The sequence below is a fragment of the Lasioglossum baleicum genome, chromosome 7 (genome assembly GCF_051020765.1).
Source record: "Lasioglossum baleicum chromosome 7, iyLasBale1, whole genome shotgun sequence".
Classification (NCBI taxonomy): Eukaryota; Metazoa; Arthropoda; class Insecta; order Hymenoptera; family Halictidae; genus Lasioglossum; species Lasioglossum baleicum.
The window spans coordinates 15,076,332-15,102,094 of record NC_134935.1 but is presented as its reverse complement, the minus strand read 5'-3'; the positions used below and the strand labels follow the sequence as shown (position 1 = coordinate 15,102,094).

At 38.3% G+C, this 25,763-nt stretch overlaps 2 protein-coding genes across 11 annotated transcripts in view; one reads left to right on the top strand and one right to left on the bottom strand.

The window, feature by feature from the left end:
- The window catches only part of LOC143210942 (G-protein coupled receptor dmsr-1), a 77,782-nt gene extending 60,195 nt beyond the window's left edge, over window positions 1-17,587 (top strand). For 8 of the 9 annotated variants that reach the window (XM_076428267.1, XM_076428265.1, XM_076428264.1 and 5 more), the window contains 3 exons: window positions 15,358-15,469; window positions 16,276-16,460; window positions 16,844-17,587. In XM_076428267.1, coding sequence (XP_076284382.1) covers window positions 15,358-15,469; window positions 16,276-16,460; window positions 16,844-17,252 — 706 coding nt within the window. In that variant the 3' untranslated portion in view covers window positions 17,253-17,587. The remainder of the gene's footprint in view (window positions 1-15,357; window positions 15,470-16,275; window positions 16,461-16,843) is intronic. The other variant, XM_076428270.1, reaches the window with a different exon arrangement.
- Bbs4 (Bardet-Biedl syndrome 4) overlaps window positions 13,322-25,763 on the bottom strand; it is a 34,204-nt gene continuing 21,762 nt past the window's right edge. Inside the window, exons 8-10 of one of the 2 annotated variants that reach the window (XM_076428253.1) lie at window positions 24,040-24,211; window positions 22,592-22,785; window positions 13,322-22,287 (exon numbers count right to left, since the gene is read on the bottom strand). In XM_076428253.1, the coding sequence (XP_076284368.1) occupies window positions 22,192-22,287; window positions 22,592-22,785; window positions 24,040-24,211 (462 nt within the window). In that variant the 3' untranslated portion in view covers window positions 13,322-22,191. The remainder of the gene's footprint in view (window positions 22,288-22,591; window positions 22,786-24,039; window positions 24,212-25,763) is intronic. The other variant, XM_076428252.1, reaches the window with a different exon arrangement.

Sequence of the window (25,763 nt, the reverse complement as noted above, 5' to 3'; positions counted from 1 at the left end):
TTTATTTACCGTTCCGCAAAATGGCGAGCGTTTATTCGTTCAGAGATGCGGAGAGCTTCGGGGCATTATTGAATGCAACAGAGTAAATTGCATTTTTGCGCAAAGAGTACATTCCCCGAATGAGAAAATCAGACAGACCTCAAATTAAAAATTTAACGAACCGTAATTCCTTCTGGGAAATTTTTTTCGATCATATCAACTGCAGAATATTTGCGGTAAAAATTATCCTTTTTATCCTTGTTATGATTGGTTACTTCTTTAGCGTGCATTTTGCCAATGTCGATCATGAAGATCGTCCAATGAATTTTTAACACGTTTAATATAATTGTTGTTTAATAAATATTTTTCCTCCAAATAATCTCTTAAGATCTTACTGCATCGTGTTTTAGGAAATTTTTATGAACATATTTTGCAGAATATTCGGGGAAATATTTCTCCATTTCATGCTTGTTTTAAATAATTATTCTTTTTAGCACAGATTTATGAAAAATTCATGACGAACTTCATTTTTATTCAGTAAAGAATAACGTATTTTTGTATGAAATGTGAATCGTCGACATGTCTTCTATAATTTATTTACATAAAAACATTTTACAATCACTACTTCAAATACTTTTCGTTCTTGAAATGCACCGAATTCCAAAATAAATGAACGTAAAATGTCAATTACTCCGTTGAAGTGAATAAACTGTTTTCCTTTACTGACATATTCGTCATAAACTAATTACAGGAGCCCCGAATTCGATTTCTATCGCCAAATCCGCTGCACTCGATGCACCGTTGCAGCGATGGGAAAATCGGCACGCAGTTAGCCACGAAATTCGAAATTTGCTCATCGCTCTGTATGTAGGATGTCTATTGGTAGATTAAGCAGTCGAGGAAATTGAATCTCGCGCGATATAAAATTAATTGATCCCGCTCGGATCATCGGTAAATGTGGCATCAGCCTAAATGGAATATTATGCGAGCGGTGATTCGATCATGTTGAGCACTCTCGTGTGTGCTGCGAACGATCAGTCGATTTGAGCCTAGAGAAATCAAGTAGAACTATTGGCATTGATTCAACGATTAATTGATCGATATTTCAGTAAATCTGCGATAATTGGGCATTTGCGGCAAGAATTAATAGGCGAATTGCAAAACTGAAGTAATCGATAATGTGACAAGATTTCGAAACTGTGACAAAGACGTTGAGAACACTTTTTTAGATTTGTTAATCATTTGACTGTGAATTAATTGTGTACGAACTACGTTGACTATGTTATTAACATTTTTCGCCGTTGTAATTTTAATTGTTTCACTGTGCTAACTTTTTAGGAACCACAAAACTTGTGCTGTAGTATTTCGTCATCTTGAAAGCGTCTTAACACGTTACCGGCCGGTGATTATTGCATAATTTTGAAAAATCTATGGTACATGGCTAAACACTTTTTAATGGAACTTTCAAGAGCAACATCAATTTTCATTGTGAACTAACAAGTCACCCTCATCAATAACGTCATCTGATAGTTTCATTTAAGATTGCAATGTAAAAGAAAATTTCTATGGTTTCTTTTGGTACAGCACAATTATTGAAAATCCAATTAATAGGCTTCCGGTAAATAAAGTGTTAATTTACGCGTTTTGAGATAACAATTGCATTTATGAGCGACCCAGAAAGAATTAATAAAATTGACGAAAGGTATGACGAAATCGTACGCAACGTTACAGACCTGTTGATAATGCCTTTCCATTTCAAAAAAATGCAAGAACGTCGTAATTGTTCCACAAAAAAATTCCCTGTTAAAGATAGTTTTACAAAAATTGATTTCGACATTTCGCCGGGTTGAATATTGAATGTGTTAGTAGAGTTGCGGCATTTCCGAAGGCCGTTCGAAGGAAATATAGCAGCGTAGGAATAATTAAAAGGCTGGCTAGGATTAAATGCGTTCTCGATGGAGAAGGAGGTACGAATGAATTTAAAGCGAAATTTTAGGCAGCGATGCGGCAGGAAGCTAGAAATTCGCGTGTGCGTTCCGATTTGTTTTGCCTCGTGACATGGGTTACACGGAAAGTTTGTGTAACGTGGTTGTTGCACATCAGCATCCTCGTGCAGTTAATCGAGAAACATCTGATACGCTGTGGGATTACACGGTGACGCTACTGTTTCAGGAGTATGATTACACACATAGCATGAATTCTAATTATAAATTTCGGAGAAGATTCTCCATGTATGAACAATCTGTTGCCTGACTGCAAACTTAATGAAGTGTGCATTCCAAGGAATACAGAACATGAGAAAATATTTTCTCAAAATCGACTCTGGAACTGCGATAGCGCAAACAGAACTCGAAAAGAGAAATAAAAGTACTGAGATTGTTTGTTACGTCAGAACTGGATAAAATATTATTTTAAATTCGCGAAAAATATAACAAAACTTTTTTGTTCTTAATTATTCTTTTATGAAACTTTGATCAACATATTCCTGACATTTCTGTGATTAAATCGAGGCCCAACACGATACTATTTTGATCATATTTACTAGTTTATTATTCGAATATGAATTATAATAATTTGAAATTATTGTACATATATATTGTGTTAGCTTTGTGGCGATGGAAAGCTATTCCAACTGTTCTAGCTATTTGTTTGCTGTTATAATAATGTAACATGTATTCAATATTTATCAGTTGTGCATATTTGCCAAATAATCAATTGAAGTGAATATTTGTTCGGGAATAAAGACCTCGATATTCGCAATAATGTGTGTACACATCGCACGAATTAAAGTAATTATTTATCCTGAAACAAGGAATTACTTCAACTAATTATTTTTAATGCGTTCTACGAAAAGGTATTACTTCAATTAATTATTCCGGTTCATATACACAAAGAAAAATTTCATAAATTTTTCTACGCAAAACAGAAGAATAAAATGGATTGTAAAATATCTTGTCTCTGATTTATACATTTCAATTACTGGTCTCAATACTTTTCGTTCGAAATGCAACGGGTTTTGCGAAAGTACCAGGTCGAAACGATTAATCCTGTTTTATAATTACTGGAATTACGACGATACCTCCGCCAGGAATTATTAAATTTTATTTCAGCTATTACGCATGTTACATTAACTCGCAGAATTGTTAAGCAACATTTCCCCGCGCACATAAGTTACACTCGCTCGCGGATTTATTAAATTTGTTTACTCCTACGCACGGCGTTCTTTTAATGTGCTTGTAACATTACAACTTTGTCGGAGCGACGACGTCTTCGTGAATCTAGGTTCCGAAAAATTAATGAAATCAACACTTTTCTAGAAATACATATCTTCGAAATTATGGTTAGATTAATGGGCACATGACAAACACATTGATAAATTCAGAAATAAAAAACACATGTATAAATAAGTTGCAACACGAGTAATTAAGTACACAATCGTTCGATTGTTGGATCATTTATCCATTCCGACGATTCCGTGACACGTTTTATGGTTATCGTAGGAATCATTGAGACCATTCTCCCGATTTATGGGTGAGCCCAGCTGGGGAATGCTGATATTCAAATCAAACGGGGCAAAGTGCTGAACACGTTAGAATAAGACCACGATCGCGCGAGGTAACGATGAGCATAGAAGACGTGACGAGAAAAAAGGGAGAATCGTTGAAGTTCAATATGTACTTATGAATATCAATCGATTCGACGTGTGAGATTCCTTCCTGCGAGTCTGATTACAGTTTACCATTGTACAGGATTTCTAAAAAATGTACGTCCTTGAAAAAAGTCCTTTTTCCTTTTCGAAAATGTCCTTCGTAGCTTCGTTAAGGAGGTATACTCCTTTTTCCACGATTGCAAGGGTGCGGGATTCGTCTTCTCATTTCTCGGTAATATAAACACGGGGTTTTTCAGTAGTCAAAAACGCTAGATAAAAGATCGATCTAGGGCGTTATCTCCCTCAAAAGTCCGATTTTTTCGTTTACGAGGCGTAATTTGCATTATTCGGAAGCCTACAACTGCGCATGTAGCTATCTGTATAGCTACATGCTGCCAAATAATGCAAATTACGCTTCGTAAACGAAAAAATAGGACTTCTAAGGAAGATAGCGCCCTAGATTGCTCTTTTATCTAGTGTTTTTGACTACTGAAAAACCCCGAGTTCGTATTATCGAGAAATGAGAAGGCGAATCCCGCACCCTTGCAATCGTGGAAACGAGTCTACCGCCTTAACCCCTTGCCGTGCCATTTTCTTTACAGTTACAGTGATTAGAACGTCTTTATCTTCAGAAATGTCGTAGCAGAGAGAAGAAAATTTATGTTTTTTGTATGGCTACATCTATTTCAATGCTTAAATATTGATTACAAATGAATCAAATTTTATTTCATCTAAAATGAAACGTGTAAAATTCAGATTTGTTAGAATTTTATTAAAAACCTTAAATATTGAACAATAAAATCCAAAGAGGAGAGAACGTCCTGTCCAACGCGAGATAAAAGTGTAATGGAAACCTTCCTGCACCTTGCAGAAACGTGGATCGCACTGAGACCCAGGGCATAATAGCGGACCATAAGCGGCGGATGTCCTCGAAACTAGTTCTGGAAATGGTTTCTGTGGCGAGAGACGTCCATGGGTTCAATGGGCCGTCAGAGCTAACACGGTCCCACGATATTTATAAGACACTCGGAGGTCCCGGGCGACTAGACCATCCCCTTTAAGATCCAGGAACACAGTCCACTGAACGAATGATTTCATTCAGCAGACGGAAGTACGCCGCTCGCACCCGGATATTTTCCCGACCATTTCCGGGAACCGGGAAACGCGGTTCGTTCCTCGAGGGGTATTATGCAGACGCCTTATTTGCTCAAGCAAATGGCCGAACCAAAGTCACGGGAAACCAAAGTGACTCGGAAGTTGGACGTTCTCTTAAATGGTAAAACCATTGATTTATATTTCTTCAGTAGTAAAACCAAGGATTTTTAATTTCTAATTTTTTAAGAGAATCAGAGAAGTATTCAAATATTATTTTAGGATCTACTGTATGCTTATTATGCGACACGTGGCTGCTCCCAAGTTCGATAAATAACAAGAATATGCATCAGACTCGATTAGGTCTCGGTGGTATTATCAAATATGCAGTACCGCCTGTCTAGTACTACGCTGATTAAATAAAAGGAGTTGCACAGTTTCGATATAATGAAAATTTTCGAAACTTTCAGCTCGCTGCCAGAGTCTAGAAGGTTCCGCGAGCTTTTTGATATTCGCGGCGTGAGCTTGTATGCAACTATTCGTGAAATACGGTAGAAAGCACTCGACACCGGTGCTTATTTGAAGTCTGAAAGTATCCTTTCGCCTGGATCATCTACATATTTCAGCCGGAGAAGGGTTTGCTCGCCGACATAGTTGCATATCTCGAGCTTACGGCCATGCAGGAATTTCGGAAGCTTCGCAATCTTGTTAGCTACTTTCGCATCTCCGTTGAAGGATAGTCAAAAAATTCGCGGACTACTTAAGTCAAGTTTCGCCCGAGGATGTAAGGATCAAACCTGCGGGATAGGGGCTCGGGACGAGAGGATAATATCTCAATGCGAGATAGCATCTTTCTGCGACAGACGGACCAAGGTCCTGCGAGAATCATAGCGCAAAAACACCTAATTCCATTAATTCTGCCCGGGAGACCGTCCGGTGACCTCGGAGATGACCACATAATTCTTCTGTCTAGGTCCTTTTGATCCTGGAGGAGAATATTGCCTGGCTATTAGTGCGTTACCATTAGACTCTTTTATAAGAACCCATTTTTTGAGTTTATTAGAACAATGACTGCTGAAATACAAAATTGTTAAGATGTTACCCTATTTTCGACTGACCAAAATTTCTAAAAAGGCAAATAAATTTTTATTTAACTCCGGTTTCTTAGAATTGACTTGAACAATTTTTATTTTGCGTAATGATCCATTTCTTTAAGATTCATACTCTTATAAAGGTTATCACGACAATGTATTTCCTTGAAAAGGGTAACTCCTAAGGTCATTTGTAGAAACTGTTTTCTTTGCAAAATTCTTGTCCGCGGCTGAGTTAAGGAGTTAGTAACGAAAAACACGGACCAATCAGAGCACAGGTCCCAGATCAGAGCAAGTAGTTGCGCTCCGATTGGTCCATGTTTTGAAAGCCTATATATAGGTCAATATAAATTCTTTTTCTAAAAGAAACAGCATAATTATACTACAGTAAAAAATCAATGACAAGCTTTAAATTGCAGACTATGGTACAAATAAAAATCATAAAACATTGATCGATCCGATTACGTGGAAATACAATATAAAGGATTTACTATGCGTTTACGTTTTACGAACAAAAAAAAAGCAATGCAGGAATTGTATTCATACTAATTGAATCAGGAGAACAACAATCGTTTCAATTAAGTTTCCTGAATGCGGCAGAGAGATTCTCTTCCCCGATTTCTATTTAATTCTTCTTGCTTTGTGCATGAGAATTGTATCTGTTCTCGACATCGTAATTATACAAAAAAATAAAAAAGGGAAAGTTTTGTAATTGGATTAATTGCGGTTCACACCGACATACCCGACCTCTGTTTACACTTTACCCTGCTCGGCGACCGAGACAGTACAGAGGATTTTCGTTTTTCTTTCATTTTCATTTCCGAATATTTACTGTATTTCTAATCAGCTGAAAATAATATATCGATGTTTCTAAATTCTTCTAATATAATATTTCTCTTTTTTTTTCATAAATCCGCAGTTCGCTTACAACAAATAGAAGTTTGTTTTTTATGAATACGATAGAAAAATGCTGTCGTACACAGAACCGATTACAGTGTAATTTTTGGGAACGTAACTCATGAAATTTTAAAAGAGAAACATTGGAACTTGATTAAACGAGAGTGCAGCAAAATCGGATCAATCGATTTCATCAACTCGCGTTTACAACGCTTTATTGTGTTTCGCTCGACGAAAATAACAATTAGTTAGTAAATTTTAGGCGCAAAGTTTGATGCAAAATTCGACTCAGCTTTTTACTTGTGATTTTCGTTCATTTAAGTAAATTATGAATATTCTACAATACCGAAAGCAGCTGCAGGCTCTGATATTTTTGCGAAAAGAAAAAGTTTTTGACGCAAAAAAACATTTGTTTATCTAAGGGAAAACGCGCAAGAACTACAGGAATGAACTACATGTATAAACCCATTCGTTCGCATAGTACACGTGGCAGGACATGGAAATGGTGATGGGTCTCCAGAGTTCCACGTGCCAAAAAGAATACCTCGAATAAGTGGTCCACTATGCTTCAACTGTGGTGAAATGTTCGCGAATCGCTCTCGAGCTGTCGTGGAATTCGTTCGCAAATTCCAGTAGAAAGGGTCGTTTAGGTGCAGGCTGCTGTCGGAGCAGTTTCCATTGAATATTCTATTTCTAGACTATGCATCTTTATGCACATTAACCTTTTAACTACGGCTGTCGTCAGTAGACGACGGTGCGAAACTTTCGTGAGATACGGCAGGTGTTGGGCAATGAATAAATTTATTTAAATAACGAATTATTTAAATAGAAATTTAAATAAGTTATTTGTTATTTGGATATTTTCAAATAAAATGTTTCTATTTTCTGAACAGTGTAATATTTGTCTGCCAAGTTACGGACGCCTTATAATTGCGAGCTAATAATTAATTATAATTTCCTGCTTGCGCAAAGTGGATATACCTGTTCCTGACCAGAAGTATCCGCGCAGAAAGACATAATGGCAACAACAATCCCGTGGGATTATTTTTGTGAAAATAGATGAGTATTTGTGGATGAAGTAAACAGAAGGATTAATGCGAAACAATGAATTTATCTGTTGCGCGGTGAAACGGGGAACTCATTACCGAATAATGTCCAATTAAATTATTGTTATGCTAAAATTAGTGCGAGCGTATGTACGCCATCATTTCTGGACTCGCAATAGAATAGCTGAATCCTGACAGCTGGGATCAAAGTTCTCGTAGCTTTCCTCTTTCAATTATTTTCCAATTTCTGATTGTTTTGCAATTATTTCAATGAAACATTCATTATCAAATTGTAAATGAACATAGATTGTAAATCGTATCAAACCCACGTTTCTACAAAAGGTTCAATTAAATGGAAATTATGACCCACAACACATATATACACTTTCCTGTAAAATATTAAATTACACAAAAATTGTAGTCCCACAACATGCCCAGCATTCTGAGTAAAAGATTAATTGATAGAAAATTGTGACCCACATGACACCCACTTTTCTGTACAACATTAAATGAAATTTCTGGCCCACAATAAGCCCACTTTTCTTAAAAACATTAATTCGCACAAAATTTGTGGCCTGCAACACGCCCACTTTCCTTAAAATATTAAATTAAATTAAATTTGTGGCCCACAATATGTTCGCTTTCCTGTAAAAAAATAATTTAAGCACAATTTGTGACCCACACTTTCCCATAAAATATTAAATTAAACACAATTTGTGACCCACACTTTCCCATAAAATATTAAATTAAACACAATTTGTGACACACAACACGCCCACTTTTCCAAAACATAATTGGATGAAGAGAAAATAGTGCGCCCACAACACGCCCACTTTCCTACAAAATATTAAATTATATGAAAATTATGACTCGTAACTCGCCCACTCTCTCTCTCTCGTTAACAGTATTCTTCCTCCGGTGAAATGCAACCAACGCGACCGAGCTTATTGTGAAAGAAGGACGAATAGAAGGAGCCACGTTACAAAAGAATTTCCATAACAATAGGAAAGCATTCCATTGACAATGAGACGATTCGAAATTAACAAATGAAAGAATAACGTTCACAGCATAATAAGGAAGATCGTAAATGGTGAACCGAAACCTCCCACCGCACGAACCAGTAAACACGCTTTTCAAAAGCTCCGGAACATCAACGAAATCATTCAGCAAACGAAGGGAATCCGGCCAAACTGAAACATGAGATTATTGTCATCGGTAAAATGATGTATTATAATATGGACCGTGGTATAATTTTCGTGGAAAATCCTCTCGAGAAAGTTACGAATTGAAACGCTTCAGGGGAAAATTATACATACAAGTTGTAGTCACAGAGATATTGTATTAATGGAAACTAAATAAAATATACAGGGTGGTTCACGCAACTTGCACACCTATATAACTTCCAAAGTATGCGTTACACGAAAAAGTTTTGTATACAGAAATTACATGGTCTGAAGGGGTACATTATGTAGTGTGTTTATCTTTTTTACAGGTGGAAGCGTTTCGGAGATTTGAAGGTCGACTTTGTTTTTTTAAATGGAATACTATATTTTTTATACATAAATATGGAAGAATGTCGAATTCTGAGTAGAAAAGTGTTGACCTTCATTAGCCCTAAACCTAATGATTAACGAGTAATTCCACTTTATTTCCTGAAAATTTTAGTTCAAAGTCGACCTTCAAATCTCCGAAACGCTTCCACCTGTAAAATAGTAAATACACTACATAATATACCCCTTCAGACCATGCAACTTCTGTACACAAATCTTTTTCGTGCAACGCATACTTTGGAAGTTATATGTATAGGTGTGCAAGCTGTGTGAACCACCCTGTATGTTAAAAATTCTTATTTGCAAATAAAAATTGTATGAGATCATACAATATGTGGATATAATACAATAATAAACACATTGTAAAATTTTTGTCACAAGGCGTTTATTACAATAAAATCACACTGCATGTATTGCAATAAAATTACAATGTACAATTTTTTAAATAAATGTATTTATATATATTTCGTCAGAATGAGTGACAGTATGTATCAATACGTACTATAATATAATGTGCTATAAAAATGTATAATTTATATTTTCTAAATATTTATGATTCAAAAGAATTGAATGTAACAATTTGCTTCAGGGTTATTGTTTTCAAAACAGGATTTTAAACAGTTCAATCTAATAATTTCGTTCAGAATTATTACTAAATTCGGAAGAAGATTTTGCAGCTCCCTAATGAAAGAATAAAAAAGTCGATTCGAAAAATTGACAAATTCAGACAAGAGGCAGTCTGAAATATTGAACGAAAATAATGAACGAATGAAAAATCCGAGGCAATCCTTTCGCCAAATAAAAAATATTGTTGCGAATTTCGAGTCGATCGAAATACGGCGTTAATCCAGGACGATTGAACCGGTCAGTCGTTTTCAGTAGAATGAGAACGGCTTTGATCAGACACGGATAAATCCTATTCCGGATGCTCGCGTCAATCGAGCATCGGCCAACGAAACTTAATAGTGCAGACTTTCGAATGGTCGTATAGTATTCAATGCACCGACACTTCTGGCCAGAATTTAACCCGTTTGCATACAGATTCAAATCCAATATCGGAAAATGTATCGAGCTCACTTTTTACCGTTCTTTTTTGAAACAGTTAAAGCGCTGACAAAGCTGCACGTTATTAAATAACTTTCTGCATGGTATTAAATTCAATGGTACGCGATACCAAGTCTATAAAAATTAATTTCTGCCGTAATATGTTTGCGTAAAGCAGATTTAATTAGAACTCGCCGGAGCTAAGAGGATTAAAGAGTCTCAGCCAAGTAAATTACAGTTTGATTTTATAGGATTTTCCGGATGGTGCACCGGCAGACAATGTGCTAGAGATACGGACACCTCTGGATGCTTAAAAATTTCTCGACAAACATGAAATTTGAATTCTTGCGCAACTATTTCTCGGAGAAGAATATGCGAGCCATTAGACGGCTTTTATTTTCCAGAGAAACGAAATGGTTTCAAGAAGAAGCACAATTATACAATTCTTGCTAATATCATATCTCGGAATTTTTTGCCCAGTGACGCACATTTTACTATTTTTAGAAGATAAAATTCCCGATTCAGTAATGTCCATGTCAAAGAGATGTACATGATATTTGTGAAAAATATATAACAAAACTTTCTTATGTTTAATCATTTTCGCATGAAACTTTTTGTAAAAAAGACTTGGTTGTAAAAAAATCTGAGGAAATTCCGAGATACTCATCGGAGTATCTAATTTAATGCATAACTGTTAGTTGACCGAAATGTTTAGTCAATTACACAATAAAAATAAATAATTAAGACTATTTATCGACCAAATACTTTACAAGATGCAATAGCAATCATCAGAAAAACGCACACCGCGCGTATTTCAGCCACAATCGCTCGAGTCGTCAGGGTTCGTAAACTGCGACGATTTAAAACCGAGTATTTCATAAACGGGCGACCACAGGCGTGCAGAAGTTACGTCTTACATTGATTTAGTGAGAAAATGGTCGAGAGAACGTGTCCACGCGGCGAGAGGAAGCGATAACTGCGAATTTATCGTCGGTGCAGAAACGTGTCGCGATAAAAGCGCAACGAGTCGCGCAATTTCTCTCTGGGAATTTTCTATTCTGCAAAGGAAGAAGATTTCGCGCATTGTCCGCGAATATTTCGCGACTACGATCCCCAAGAATGTTACTAAACCGCGCGTCGTGTAACAAAGCTTCATGGCGTTCGAAGAGGGCTAACAAAAGAAAAACAAGGTCCATCGAATGCATAAAAGAATGCTAACAAAATTGCAAAAACATTACACCCAACCACTGAAACAGTTCAGAAATTTGGGCATTTTCTCACTACCACGTCAACCCACCCGCGGACTTACAATGGAAATTTTTATTTTGGCTGTCTTTGGACTTTTTTGCTGAAATAATTCAGAGACCCAGTTCGGAATTTTTCATCTGGGCTTTGTTATGTCTCCTGCAGAGTTGGGCATTAATCGATTAAAATTTTAATCAAGATTGATTGATTAATGTGTACGATTAAAAAAGGTAATCATTGAAAAATCGACGATTGATTCAATCGATTGATGAAGTTAATCGTCAATCGTTGATTAAAAAAAGAAATCATTGAAAAATCGGAGACTGATTCAATCGATTGACGATGTTAATCGTCATGCCCATTCGGATCATAAATTTGAAGTTGCAAAATGTGAAAGAGTACCTTATATCCATTGTTATAAGAATATTAATCCTGTACACGGTCGTGTGGACTGTAGCAGTAGAGATACTATAACCTTAACAGCTTATATCTCAATAACTATTTGTTTGCGACATGTGGCTTCTTTCAAACTTCCTCTCTTCTGGATGACTAGAAGGTATTCATGTAAAAACAAACATTAACAACAATCTTCTTTGTTATAAATAATTTTGCGGCAAGCTTCTTTTACAAATGAAAACTTTTTATACAACCTGTACAACTGGGTTTGTTAGACGTCTTGTTTGGACGGAGTAGATACGCAGTTCGCATTGAGACTGGCTGTGTCTGGTAATTTTTTCTGAAGAAATGAGAGAGCGAACTGGAGCCTTTGAGGAGGATTTGTTGGGTGAACTTTAGAGAGTACGAGATTATTTTTTTACTGTTTTAGTTCGCGAAATGGTGCGTAATTGTTTGTATTAGACGTCCACTTTGGACGCTGCAAATATTTTAGGCGGAGTAGAGTTTGGCTACGTTTGGTAATTTTTACTGAGGAAATGAGGAACTGAATTGAAAATATTTTTTGTGTAATTTTTTAAGTAAACTTTGGAGAGTTCGAGAGTATTTTATAGCTTCTTGCCGTCATTTTGTGGGGAAAATCTTCCAATTTAATTCTTTTGATTCTGTCTTTCCACTGTTTAATATGTATGTGGATAATTGCAATGTTCCAATCCCTGGTGTATGAAATATAAATATATGAATTTACATAGTATTAACATTGAACGGTGTTTATTACTAAATCCTCTAGCGAATATACAATATTTACAGCAGAGAGCTTGTAGCCCACTGTACCATTAAATTCAATAATTTAATTATTTAAATCCTTTAAATTGCTCGAATAATTCAAAGTTAAATTTAATCTACATTGCATAATATTATGAGGCCGTTTCAAAAGCTTTCTTCTCTGATGGATATAGACACATAATTAATAAATACTGTTTCTTTTATTATGAAAGTATATCCACCAGTGAAAAGGAAGATCAATATAAAAGCCACTGAAATCCAGTAACATATTTTCGTAACTATTTCCAGCAAATCAAAGTAATAAAAATTAATCCGCATGGATCTCAATGAATTTTTTATCCGAAATTGCAAAAAGGAGTCTCGTGGCCAGTGTCGCCAAATGAGGGGAGGAAGCGCGAATTGAGGAGAAAAAGTTACCCTGTCCCTGCAGGTACCGGACGACAGACACGGAAGGGGAAGAGGGGTAGACTGGAGACACAAGTTTTAATCTGGCGATTCTGCTCGTGGCGAATCAGACGATCAAAAATGACCGAGCCATTTTACAGTGCGTCGGTCTTTACGCGGGTTCTGCCCGATCCACGGGATTGCGCGGATCGAGGATCGGAGATTAGGGGGATCAAATGCAAATTTCGATGTTTATTGAAGAGGGTCTCTTGACACGGAGATCGCGGGTAAATCGATGAAGTATTCTGCTTGGGAGTTAACCGTTTAATGGGAAAATTCGAGCAAGCGCGCTCTTATTAATCCCTTGTCCGGCTGCGTCGAAGAAAACAGCGCGCAAATCTTCAGCTCGCAATTTTCTCCAGTGAATTTCGACGTAGACGAGAGATGCACAGGTTTAATCTGGCATTCATCGACCTGAACAATTCCCTTCCACCGTCGGAAACGTCTATCTTGATGCTACTTTGCTCCTCGTGCTGCGATTTCTACGAAATGAAAAACACGACAGCTGTTTCCACGTCAATAACTCGAAAATAGAAAATGTTGAGATACTGTAATATCGCTTGTGACGAGTTAAATGGGTCATTTTTCACATGATCGAACAGTTTTTGATATTTAAAAATATTATTTTTGACTAGAATTTGTCTTCTTCTGTTTTCCACGGCCATTGGAGATTTAGATTGTTATAATTTCGTGAAAAGATACAGTGCAACAATCAACTTGGACTCGTTATAACGCTAAGTCTCTAGTTTCATATTGCATAATTTGTGTTCACATTATTTATCGGTGATTTTACTCTGAGCTGTTTAAAAGTGTTGCAGTGGATAGTGGGTAGAGGAAAGAAACTACCCTCGATTTGAAGAATGAAATTTCCCCTTTACAATAACATAATAAAAATTTATATACGATTTTTGATTATTGGTTTATTTTGATATAAATCATTTCTGTTGCATAAAACGATTCAAAGATGGGTAAAACAGCAACAAAAAAATCATACATAAAGAGAAAGCTCCAATCTATAAATATAGTATTTCAATCACGAATAATTCTTTTGGCAGTGAACCCACCATTCAAAGTTCAGCGGAACGCTGAAAAGATCGTGTTTCTGTTGTTTCCACGCGGATCCCCAAAAATTAACAACGTTGCAATATTGTGGCAGAGCGCGTGGAAATTGGATACGCCATTTCACGCCAAATCGATCATATCGCGTAGTCGACGTTTCGAATTTTGCTCGTAACCAAATCACACGAAGCGCGCTTCAAATCGAGGGGATTTCAGTCACTATTTCGCCGTTGGCAAAACACCGACCTCTGAATGTTTCTAAATACTTTTTTACTTGGTTGAATGGGAATACCGTGTTTGCGAAATTCGTGGGGAAGGTTTGGGGAACAAGATTTATTGGGGATCGCATAAATTGATCGAATAAACAGCTAATTTAAAATTAAAATTGGTTGAGAATTCTTCTAAATATACTACTGAAGAATTTATGAAGAAATATCTGAAATGATTTCTCCTTTTTCAATGTAGAAATATCACAGCAGATTAATGAACTCCTTAGGGATTGCACAAATTAATTGTATGAACGCTTGAGTTGAAATTGAAATCATTGAAAGTGTTTGGAAAAAACATTTTGTAATAACATCATATTTGCCGAATTTCTTGCTCGAAATAACCCGGAAAATTTTTGAATAAAATTGTATCAATGTGACGGCGAAATTGTTAGACTGCGTCGGTTGAAAATCCGATAATCAAGAATTGGGTTGATGGTTGCTCGTTGCGAAATAGAGTCAGAACCAGAGGTGGAAAAATCATTTTTTGCATAACGTGTGACCAGACTGCAAATTTCGTTGTCCGAAAAGTAGAGCGCGATCTGTGCGAAAAGATTTGTGTCAGGGCTAATCAAAATTCATAATATGGTAATGAAATTTTCGTTTAAAAAATGGAACCGCGAAAATATACTCTGTTTTACGTTTTGACTATGGTCGTCCCCTTATTTTCATGATGCGCAGTCACAATTTAGTGGTAAATTCCAAAAAGATTTCAATTTCGGTCAAAAGATATTTTTAGTAGATTCCCCCATTAATTTATAGGAAACATAAAATGACAAGAAGAATGTAAAAATAACAAAAGATTATTTTTTGAAGCAGATTCCCACAAAACAATTTCTGGTGCACGCCCACTCGCTGCAAGGTGGCCCTCTGGTGCAGTTTCCTGGCGCCGTTCATCGCGTGTGCGCCTAGCTACTTCGTGTTTGGCGTAAGTTATGCACTGTGTAATTATATAATCATAATTCTGCGGAAAATAGGGTATAAGAAACTTGGCCCGACGAAAGTTTCAATGTGTTATAACCCCTCGCTCGTTCGCATTTATTATTCAGAAGCATTAGGCAGTTCAAAACAGCCTCGAGACTTTGTGCATTTATTAGAAGGATAATTGCTATATTCGTGGCATTTAATTCATGCTACGTATGAGTAAAAATGATCGAAATATAGAGCACCGTGCAGAAGTTTCAGCTCAGAGTTCAAAAGCGACTCTTAAAAAAGTTCTACATAATTCATTCACGAACAGAAACAGTCTGATTGTGAGACAATACTAACCCGACAATAAAAGTTTGTTGTTCCCAATAATTTTTTAATGGCATTCTCAACAATATATTCGTCACACTTTTCTGATTGATACGACTCGAAACACGGTACAATTTGGACCACAATCACGCGTTTGATTCGCGATAGAATAGGACCTCGACTATCCGAACCGATGAAACAGCAGACAAGCAAAAAAGTATTTCGAACAAAACTTAATCAGTATTTAGCCATTTAAAAACTTCAATATATAAAATTTCGAAACAAAATTTTTTTAACAAAAAATGAAGGTCACCTTGATTATTTAAATATTAACATTCATTTTTTATCTCGGGATGTAGCAAATCTAACGACCATATTATGGTCTTGAAGCTATTAATAACGCTAGAATAGTTTTTTCCGGTATTACGGGGATCAATGTTTTCGTGCATATCTCTTTGACATCTGTCGAGGCATTACTGTAATCTGTTTGACCGGCAGATAAGAGAGCAGAGGCTGAAGGACAACGGCACCATGGAGATCGCGTACATCGTCGACGCGAATTACTGCAGACACAAAGACTTCTTCTATCAGCTGAATTTCTGGGTGCTGGGTGTGGTCGTAAAACTTCTACCCTGCGTCATTCTCACGGTTATTAGCTGCTGGCTGATAAAAGCCCTCTACAGGTAATCTAGCAGTATCCCATTAATGGGGGAAATTGTTTCCCCGGGGAAAACGAAATGCATGGGTCGTGGCGTGGAATCAGGAATCTCAGTCACTTTACCCTCTTTTGGCACGGGACTTCCGTTTCCGCATAGAAAACGCCTAATCTAACCCTCCACTAAACCCTGAAAAGACTGGGGAGTGTCCCTTATCCGCAAACGAACTCCTGAAACTACGTGTTGGCTAGCCATAAACGGCCTCTTTCAATTTGCAGTTACTATTACTGTAACTCTTTGGAGAAAATAAATTATTAGAGCTTACAAAAATAAATTCGCAAAAATCCTCAATTTTGAACACTCCACATCAATTTTACTCACCTTGAATTTCTGGTTGGGTCCTGTTACAGAGCAAAGGGTAGGAAGCAGGCCCTGAAGGGTTACAACCAGTGCAATCAAGCAGTAACCTTGGGGAACGGTGTACTTCCTCGCAAGCCCAGTAAATCAGACAAGAGAGCAGACAGGACAACGAACATGCTGGTAGCAGTTCTCCTCTTGTTCCTGGTCACGGAGATTCCTCAAGGTATCTTGGGTCTTCTATCCGGCGTCCTAGGAGATTGTTTCTTCCGGACATGTTACCACAACTTAGGGGAGCTGATGGACATTCTAGCACTACTGAACGGGGCCATCAACTTCATTCTATACTGCTCTATGTCTAGACAGTTTCGCACTACCTTCGGGCACCTGTTCAAGCCTAGGATCATGAAGAAGTGGCAGCCTACCACGCAACAAACGGATGTCCAGAGCACCTACGTATGATGCAGGCTGAAAGGTCTGGAGACCACGCGACTGTAGAGCCTGGAAGTTGGGGGATGAATTGTAGAACCTTAGACAATGAACTGTAGCATCTTCTGACCCAGACCCAACTCTTAGGGGATGCTAAAATGTTTCATCTATTGAGCACATGGACAGTAATTGTAACTATAGAACCTTGAAGTTGGAGAATGCACTATAGAGTCCTAGAAGATGAAGTCTAGCATTTAAGTAAATTGAAGAATGGACTCTAGGGTCCTAGAGGATGGATTCTAGCATCCCTAAAGAATTAGTAGCGTTTCTAAGTTGAAGAATCAATTGTAGAGTCCTAGACGGTGAACTCAAGAGTTACTAATGTTTCTAAAAATTTTCGTCTGCGAAACATGTGGGAGACAATTGTGGATCTCGAGGACACCTGCCATCAGTAATCATCTTTTTACGAGCGACACGTTCCAACGGCACGTTTACTAGTAAACCGCGCCGTAGCTGTTCAAACAGACAATTCCGAAGAGTAAACAGACCGTTGTACTGTGTGCTGTGCGTGGAGATACGAAAGTAGATTGCCTCCTAGAGAAAAATAAACAGGAAAGATCATTGTTATGCCGCGGGCCGATGCCGTTTGCGGCACAGAATGGTTCGATGGGGCGGATCACGTTGCAATGAAACTTCTGTCGATGCCAGCTCGGCGAGGACAAAGAGGGTAAAGAGAATACCTCGTTCATTTTTCTACTTGCGAGACATTTGTACTAGAGTGTTCGCCGAGGCGCCAAACTTACATTAATCTCGATGGAACTTCGTTGACTTGGGAAGTTGAAAATGGTGCTGAACTTCATCTGAGGAAAGCAAAAATTTTAACTTTTTTTGAACGTAATCCTGTAGATTTTTACGAGAAATTTCCAAATATCCAAGTTTTAACGTTAGAAATTCACTGGTTCAAAAGTTATGCGTGCGTAAATTTTAATGATTTTAAGCACGTGCACTCACGACGCAGAGTACATATCAACATGGCGGCGTCCTTACCTCTCGAAAACGCTGAAAATCGCTGAACTTTAAACACACATAACTTTTGAGTCAGTGCATTTCTAACATTAAGACTTGGATTTTCAGAATTTTCTCGGTTTTCTTGGTTTCCGGAGAGGAAGTTTGTTGAAGCCTTCTTCTCGGAAGTTCTACCTTTCTTCGGAATTTTCTTTGGGACTTTCTACTCCAAGTAATTTAGTGTACGATGGTTATAAACTTGTCTTCTATTGTTTTGTCGTTGGGGATAATCCGGCGTGCGAAACGTTATTGCAAGTTGAAACACGAGCCGCTCTTGAGCCAACAATTGAAGGCACATTTGTTGATGCACGATTTTCCGGACGACTCGCGTCCCAGCGATCGTGTAGGAGCGTTTCCAATTTGCAACACAAATTTCCATGAAATTACACCTCGCCGACGGGTCGAGGAAATCGACTATCGATCTCTTGCCTTGTTCTTCATTCCGATCAATCGATAACGCGCGCTCAACAACGAATCGGCAAGAATTAGGAGGCCGAGCGAGAATTATCGGAGCTTGTATAAACGCCGCATTATAAACGTATTAATTAATCTAGCGCGATCACGCGAAATAACGAGATCGGTGTACAATTACATATACACACACATGTATATACATTATAGTTGTATATGTATACACACACACACATGTATGTAGTGCCAACGCAAAACGCAACGCCTGTAATGTAAATACGACACCGAGCGCGATCGCCACAATAACGATTCGTGTGAGACTCGCGTTTAGTTTTGTATGACCGATGGAAATGCTGCGATGGATATTCGGCTAATGAGCCCGGCTGAAAATCGATCCGCTTCCATGCATGTACACGTTAAGGACAAATTTATTTATATAGACTACGAATAAACATTTCCGTATTAATAGCGACATCTCCATTCTTAGTCCGCCTCTGCATGACCGTTTCCTCGATCCTTTGACTCAATCAGAAGGCCCAAGTAAAAATGAAATTATTTTTTTTTTCATTCCGGTGGAATATTTTTTTATACGTCGGTTTCAACATCGCACTATATGGATAAACATTTTCATCGGCGTCCTGTCGTTAATAATGTTCTTAAAAATTGTTCAACTCTAACCATGTTTCAAGTTTCTACTTGTCGATGCTGATTTTTTATATCCCTAGATCGCTTATTTTTGTTTGAAAATTTTTTATTTCATAATTTCAGTACCGAGCTGTATGTACGAAAATTTTCATTGATATCGTTTTCTTAACAACGTTCTTAAAAATTGTTGGAGTCGGATAAAGACGAAGAAATTTCTTTCCAAAGACATCTTTGATTTAAATTATCTGGGAAAGTACTAAATAAGTGCGAGTAAACAATCTTTCTAATATTTTAAGAGAATGAAATTTAAACAATGAGTTAAGAATTTATTACAAAAAATATATATTTATTACGATAATAAAGTAGATAGGAATAATTTTGTAATGAATTTTAGTGGAAATTTCATCCCGATATTTCTTATGGTTCAAGAGTTATAGTAAAATTTTTTCGATCTACGTGAAAGCGACCGACGTAATCGACGAACGCGCGATTATACAATTATGCAAACGATCGATCCCGTTCGACGCCGGGATTCCCTGGAATATGCAAACCACGATATAAAAACCGAAAACGTTTTCGCACCGTCTATCTATTCTGTTTGTATATTATTTTCCGTCAGCGATTTCCACGACCGAACTTCTCGCTGTGAAAGCAATACAAGACTTGGCGTTTTAATTATCGGAAAGGCGAGTGTCCATTATATCGAAATAATTATTTGACGTGTTCAAGAGGGTTGTTCGGTTTGTATTTCCACGAATCGGTTTAATCGACATTTCAATGAGGAAAACTTGTGGGAACCCTAATTTTTAGATCCTAATTTTTTCCGAGAAGAACCAAATGGCTGTCTCAAAAACGTTGATTGAAATAGTAAACTGCATGATGGAAGACTTAATCTTTCTTTAAAAGAAAAATTCAATTTGTTGAAACAAATTTCATTGAACTAGTTTATTGGTGAATTCTGAACTGTTGATCCTTCGTTTCAGAAAGACTATTATAAAATTGTCGATAAGTGGAACGTTAAACGAAGGAGAACTGGACCGATGTTGTTTGCCTCAGAATTTTTGCATCTTCGCGAAGCCGTTTACGCACACGAGCAAGTACACTAAATGCGATCAACAGTATATCCACCATCGCTCCGAAGGACAATTTACATTCTCCAATTTTAATGGTCCCTTCGCTTTCCGCCTTGGAACAGTGTATCGTTCTGTCGCCTCCCTTAATTGAGTTCGCTCATCAACAGAGAGAACCTGTTCAGGAGCGTGCATACGGATCGTCTTTCTGCACGTTCCACCGTGTGCAATGGGGAACGTCCTATCTTCAACGGGCTTTAAGTTAATTGTCCTCGCGAAATGCAATTAGATGCTTTCTCTATGTACATGAAGTTTAAACATCTCTGACCGGAACTGTACGTGTTCCTCTTCAGAGAATGCCAGTTGAGCATTAAGCCAAGGTAGTCGGTTGTCAAAAACATTCACAACTGAACACCATGCATTCGACGGTAGCATAAATTAAAACCTATCTTCTGGTAAGGCTACCGTGCGGTATCTTAGTCGTTAGGGAGTTGGATCTTCGACAACAAGTAACATTTCTTGAAAACCTACTGTTTCAAACAAAAAATAATTTGCTGCCAAAACTTCGCCGTTTTCTGCAGGAAAAATTCTCAAAATCCTCGTTTCTTTTTCTTCTAGGAACAGCCACTTGAAAGTAGCACTAAAATAAAAATAAAAATGAACAACATAATAACAATAATCTGAGTAATTAAGACGAATCTGAAGCCAATTCGTTAGATCCCGAGGGAACGGTGTCAGACGAAAGCTGAAGGATCCACTACGAAAGCGCGATGGACTTGCCTCCAACGGCAGCTTGTCGTAACTTTAAATTAACAGGTACAAGATCGGGAACGAATTTTCAACGAGACAGTTTAATTACTTCCATAATGCACTCATTCCGTAATCACGACTCGATAAGCAGGTACTATGGGCGGCAGTGAACGGTTTTGCGGAAATGAAGCAGCAATTTCACTTGGCCCTCTATCCGGGACGAGGAGTCGACAGATACGCCTCGTGAACCCTCTAAAATGCAAAATGAAAATGTCTCTGTCATTTAAATCGAAATAAAATGGTCCTGAAGAACGGCGTTACGTCATTATAACCCTTGCAATGCAATCAGTTGAGAACTGCATTTTTTTATTATTTCTTTGTGAAATGTTTGTCGATATATTTGCCACAGTTTTCCAGTCTATTAGCAAACCTATTAACAACAAGTCTATTAATATTTTTCTGTAAATCCAAAGCGAACAATTATACATTATTAAGTCCACCCTATTATTTGCTTTAAATAAACAGCAGCATATAAATATATTACCTCAATCGAAAAGGACGCTGACAGTCTTTAGAACCACTTTAAGAAGCTGCAACTTCAGGATAAAATTTTCCAGCCATAATACGAGCCTCGAGGCAGTAATTGAATGCTAAACGATTTTTTTACGCGACCACAATGCCGACATTTTCACTTTTCATCCCAGGTGTCTCGTGCCGGAGAGTCCTTGACACTTCCGAAGGCGCATCCTGCGGTACCAACTAAAGCGACGAAGTCGTATAGACGAACTTAAATGAAAAAACTGAGTCTCCTTGGCTCGTGGCCGATGGCAATGCGCAAATATCACCGTTTGACTCAAGGATTCGCCGTGTGACCTTCGAGCAGGACGAGACTAGGAAGAGAAGGAGCTCGTGGTGGAGGTTGATCTTCATAAACTCTTTGAAACGGGAGCAAGTTGCTTGTGCAAGTGAGTTTTATTCGTTCCCATGGAAATTCTCGGGATTCTTCATCGTCGCCTGTCGACCATGCTGTTTCAGACTTCATCTTCGTTAAGGACCCTCTCTCCCTCGTTACCGGACGCCTTCTGCTGTTGAAGTTTCGTCGACAGCCTCTTCGCGGTCTGCGTTATCTGCGAACAAACCGCCCCCGAAAGTTAAGAAGACCTTCTTATCTACAGCACTCGTGAAGTTCCACCTCTTCCGCGACTATTTGCCCTCTGATCCTGAGAATTGAGCGCAATAGGGACGAGTGGGCGAATTCCAACCGGAGTCTAGAGTGTGGACTTAATTTACAAAGCGAGGTTAACCAGTGCGAGTGGTAACTCTGTACATATTGAGTCATCTTATGAGTAAAAAAATTAAGATAGCTGTTCATATAAGCTATCCAATGCCCACACAATACCTTCTAATAATCCTAATGATCTAATGACTTGCCTGCGCGTCCACATCAATGACAGCAGTGATATCGTTCAGGGCAGTCAAAAATTCGGCAGCGTAACTCCTCTTGCCTACCGCGTCCAAAACAATCGCATAATTAATCAGCACCAAAGGATCCTGCGGGGACAGCGCATGTGCTTTCTGCAAGACCTTCTCGGCGCCCTCCAAGTCGTCGAGCCGCTTCAGCGCGACTGCAACAATGATAGCGATTAGGCATGCTGTCGGTGTGCCGTGCTCGAGTGCCGATAGGGGAGAGGAATGCGCACGGTCGATACAATTAGAATTTCCTATGCGACAATGACATAGTGGACTATCGACTCCTCTTTTTTCCGAACGCGACGAGAACGTATTGCGATGGCCGACAGAACTTGTGGTGCCGTAACGATAGAAAAACAGGACAAATTGCGGCGCGAGCATGGTGGAGAAAAACCAAGCGCCGGTGGCTGTCGCTATAAATAACTTCGCGACTCTGTGTCTTCCTCTTCGACTTGTATCATAGACGTTTGCTGCTGGACCGTCGCTTTACTTAGTAATTAATTCTTCACTGGAAGTTATCTTTCCCTTATCCATACCCTACAAGATATTTGACATCTCAGAATTTGCTAAATTTAGACACTCTGCAATTCGTTTAAAACCACTTTTAAGTCTGTTTTATCGATTACTCGTCTACTCTTTCATTAAAAATGAGAAGGAAACGGATTGTTTGGAAAACGTCACCTGAAATGACCAGAGTGGTGAATGATCGATGCGTTCATAACGCCCGAACATGCATCAAGTCGATAATTTAACGGGCTACACCTGACACCTGACCTATACTAGTGAAACCAGGCTACTTTCCAAAATGCGTTTGAGTTTGGTGAACTTAGACAGGTAATATTTACCCTGAGGCACTCGCTGTTTCCGTGATACTATAACCCAGGTCCTATCAGTCTCTAGACTCCCGTCGTTTAGTTAATTGAGGTACCTACACACATCAACGTCCGTAAATGTGTGTACACTTCGATCATTCCTGTACAGTACAAAAAGTGTGTGTACGAATTTTTCAGGAAAAATATAAATTCCTATAGTAGACTGAACCTTCTTGATTGAAATAAATCAGGATTCAACTTGATTGAACAATTAGCATCGGAGATAAAAATTAGTAAGTGCAGACATTCGTGACTACTGTTTTCTTATAAAACCGATGAAGAATTCAAACATCCAGATATAACTAGGTCGTAAGTATCTCAATCGTAACATCCTTCGAATACCTAAGCCCGAGGACAATCAGAGACTCGTATAACTCAAAGGCCAGCGATGTAATATCAGCTGCAGCGGCCAGCGATTGCACATATGCAAAGAAATAACTATCCAACACTACGAACATCTGTTGTATCGAGTTTTCCGGCGTCTCCTGTCCCTTTTCGGCCAGCAGAAAATCGATGGGAGTTCACGTGGCGCCTTACGTCCGAGCAGAAGATACGGCATGGGGTTCTTGGGGTCTGCGCTGACCGCGGCGCAAAGGTAAATCGCCGCGGAGGCTGGTTGTCCCGTGGTCAGCAATACCATGCCGAGATTATAAGCAGGCATAAAGGCCATCGGGTTCAGGTAGTGGGCTCTCTTCAAACAGGTAATTGCCTGTAAGTAAATTAGAGCGTTAAACCGATTTGTTCGGCAATTGGCGAGCCGCGCGGTCAATTAATGTCGCCGAGGAATCGCGCGCGGAACAGTCGCCCGGCACGTAAATACGTAAATACACGCAATTATCTGATCGGACGGGCACCATTAATAATTCAGGATCGCGGGCCGTCGCTATTATGCAAACGCCGCTCGCCGATACATTATGCTATCCCGCGAATTTTTACCTGGCGACTTCAGGAATTTTTTCTGCTTGAACCGTTCAAGCCATGCAAATGATTCTTGCGTAGAATGGTCCTCTAAACTCTCCTGAATAGAATAGTATATTTCTTTTCAAGTCACACTATCTTTAAACATTATTTCAATATGTTCAAATATTTGAGGGAGTCTACAGAATCATTACGAAAAAATTCTTTAAAAAATTGAAGATGATTGACAGACGAGATTTTCAGAATCGGATGCGGCGTATCTCGAAACGTCCGCCTGGAGCCGCAAAATTGGTTTAGTTACCAAACAGTGTTATTATGAAATAGCCCCAGGTCGGATGATAAAAAGAAACTTGTCAAAGGGACCAGGGCCAAGACGCGTGACCCAGCATACCCATTTTTTCTTATCCTTCGTGTCCCTGAACGTCCTCGAGTTCTTCTTATCGGCGACAAGGTAGCTAAAGCCGAGCTTTGTGCTTAATCCACTTAACTTTGGAGCTTTAGCCCGCTAACGCGCGGCCACGTTCCGCGGAATGACAACGGACTGGATTAAGGAAGTTCAGACTCGCGCCCCTGCGACCCCAAAGCGGATCCAGGGTGCGCACGCTATCCTTCTACCCCTCACACTGAGCTAAAAAAGTTGACACAGTTCAGTTCCTCGTTGTGAAAATAATGCGGAGGGTTGATACATTTTAGAGAAAAAAAGATTGTATGGACCTGTTTCAACATTTAAGATCGATATCCTTCGGTCTTCTACAGAAACAAAGATAGCGTATAAAAATGTTGGCACGACTAGCTTTTAAATAACTACACGAAATTTTTCCACATTTTTCATTACATATCATCTTGTAATCCTTCTACAGTGGATAACAGAAGTAAGTAAATACACATATTTTCAATAATGAAATCTCGATAACAGTAATATTTATTCACTTATAAAAATAAACAAGTTGATTACATATTTAATTAATGGTAATGTTGAAAACAAAATTTATTACGATTATCACAGTGATCTGAAGTTTTATCAATCGTGAGAGTGGTGTCTCTCCGTCTTTAATGATTGTTTAAACATTCATAATGTATTAATATTAGATATCACTGTATTCGGGAAAGTGTACAGAATCTTTTGCTGCAAAGAACAATTCAATATCTTTTATAATTAAAGTTGAATAATGTTTTTTTTTCAAAGTCATGTTTCTCAAAAACTGTTCGTCTAGGAGAAAAATTAAGAACACGTTCGGAATTAGCGCATAAAACTCCAGCACAATGTAATTGTGAAACAAATTTGGTGTTGGACTTTTCCTTACTTTTGTCACGCCAAATTTTGTATATTTAGTATAGAAAAA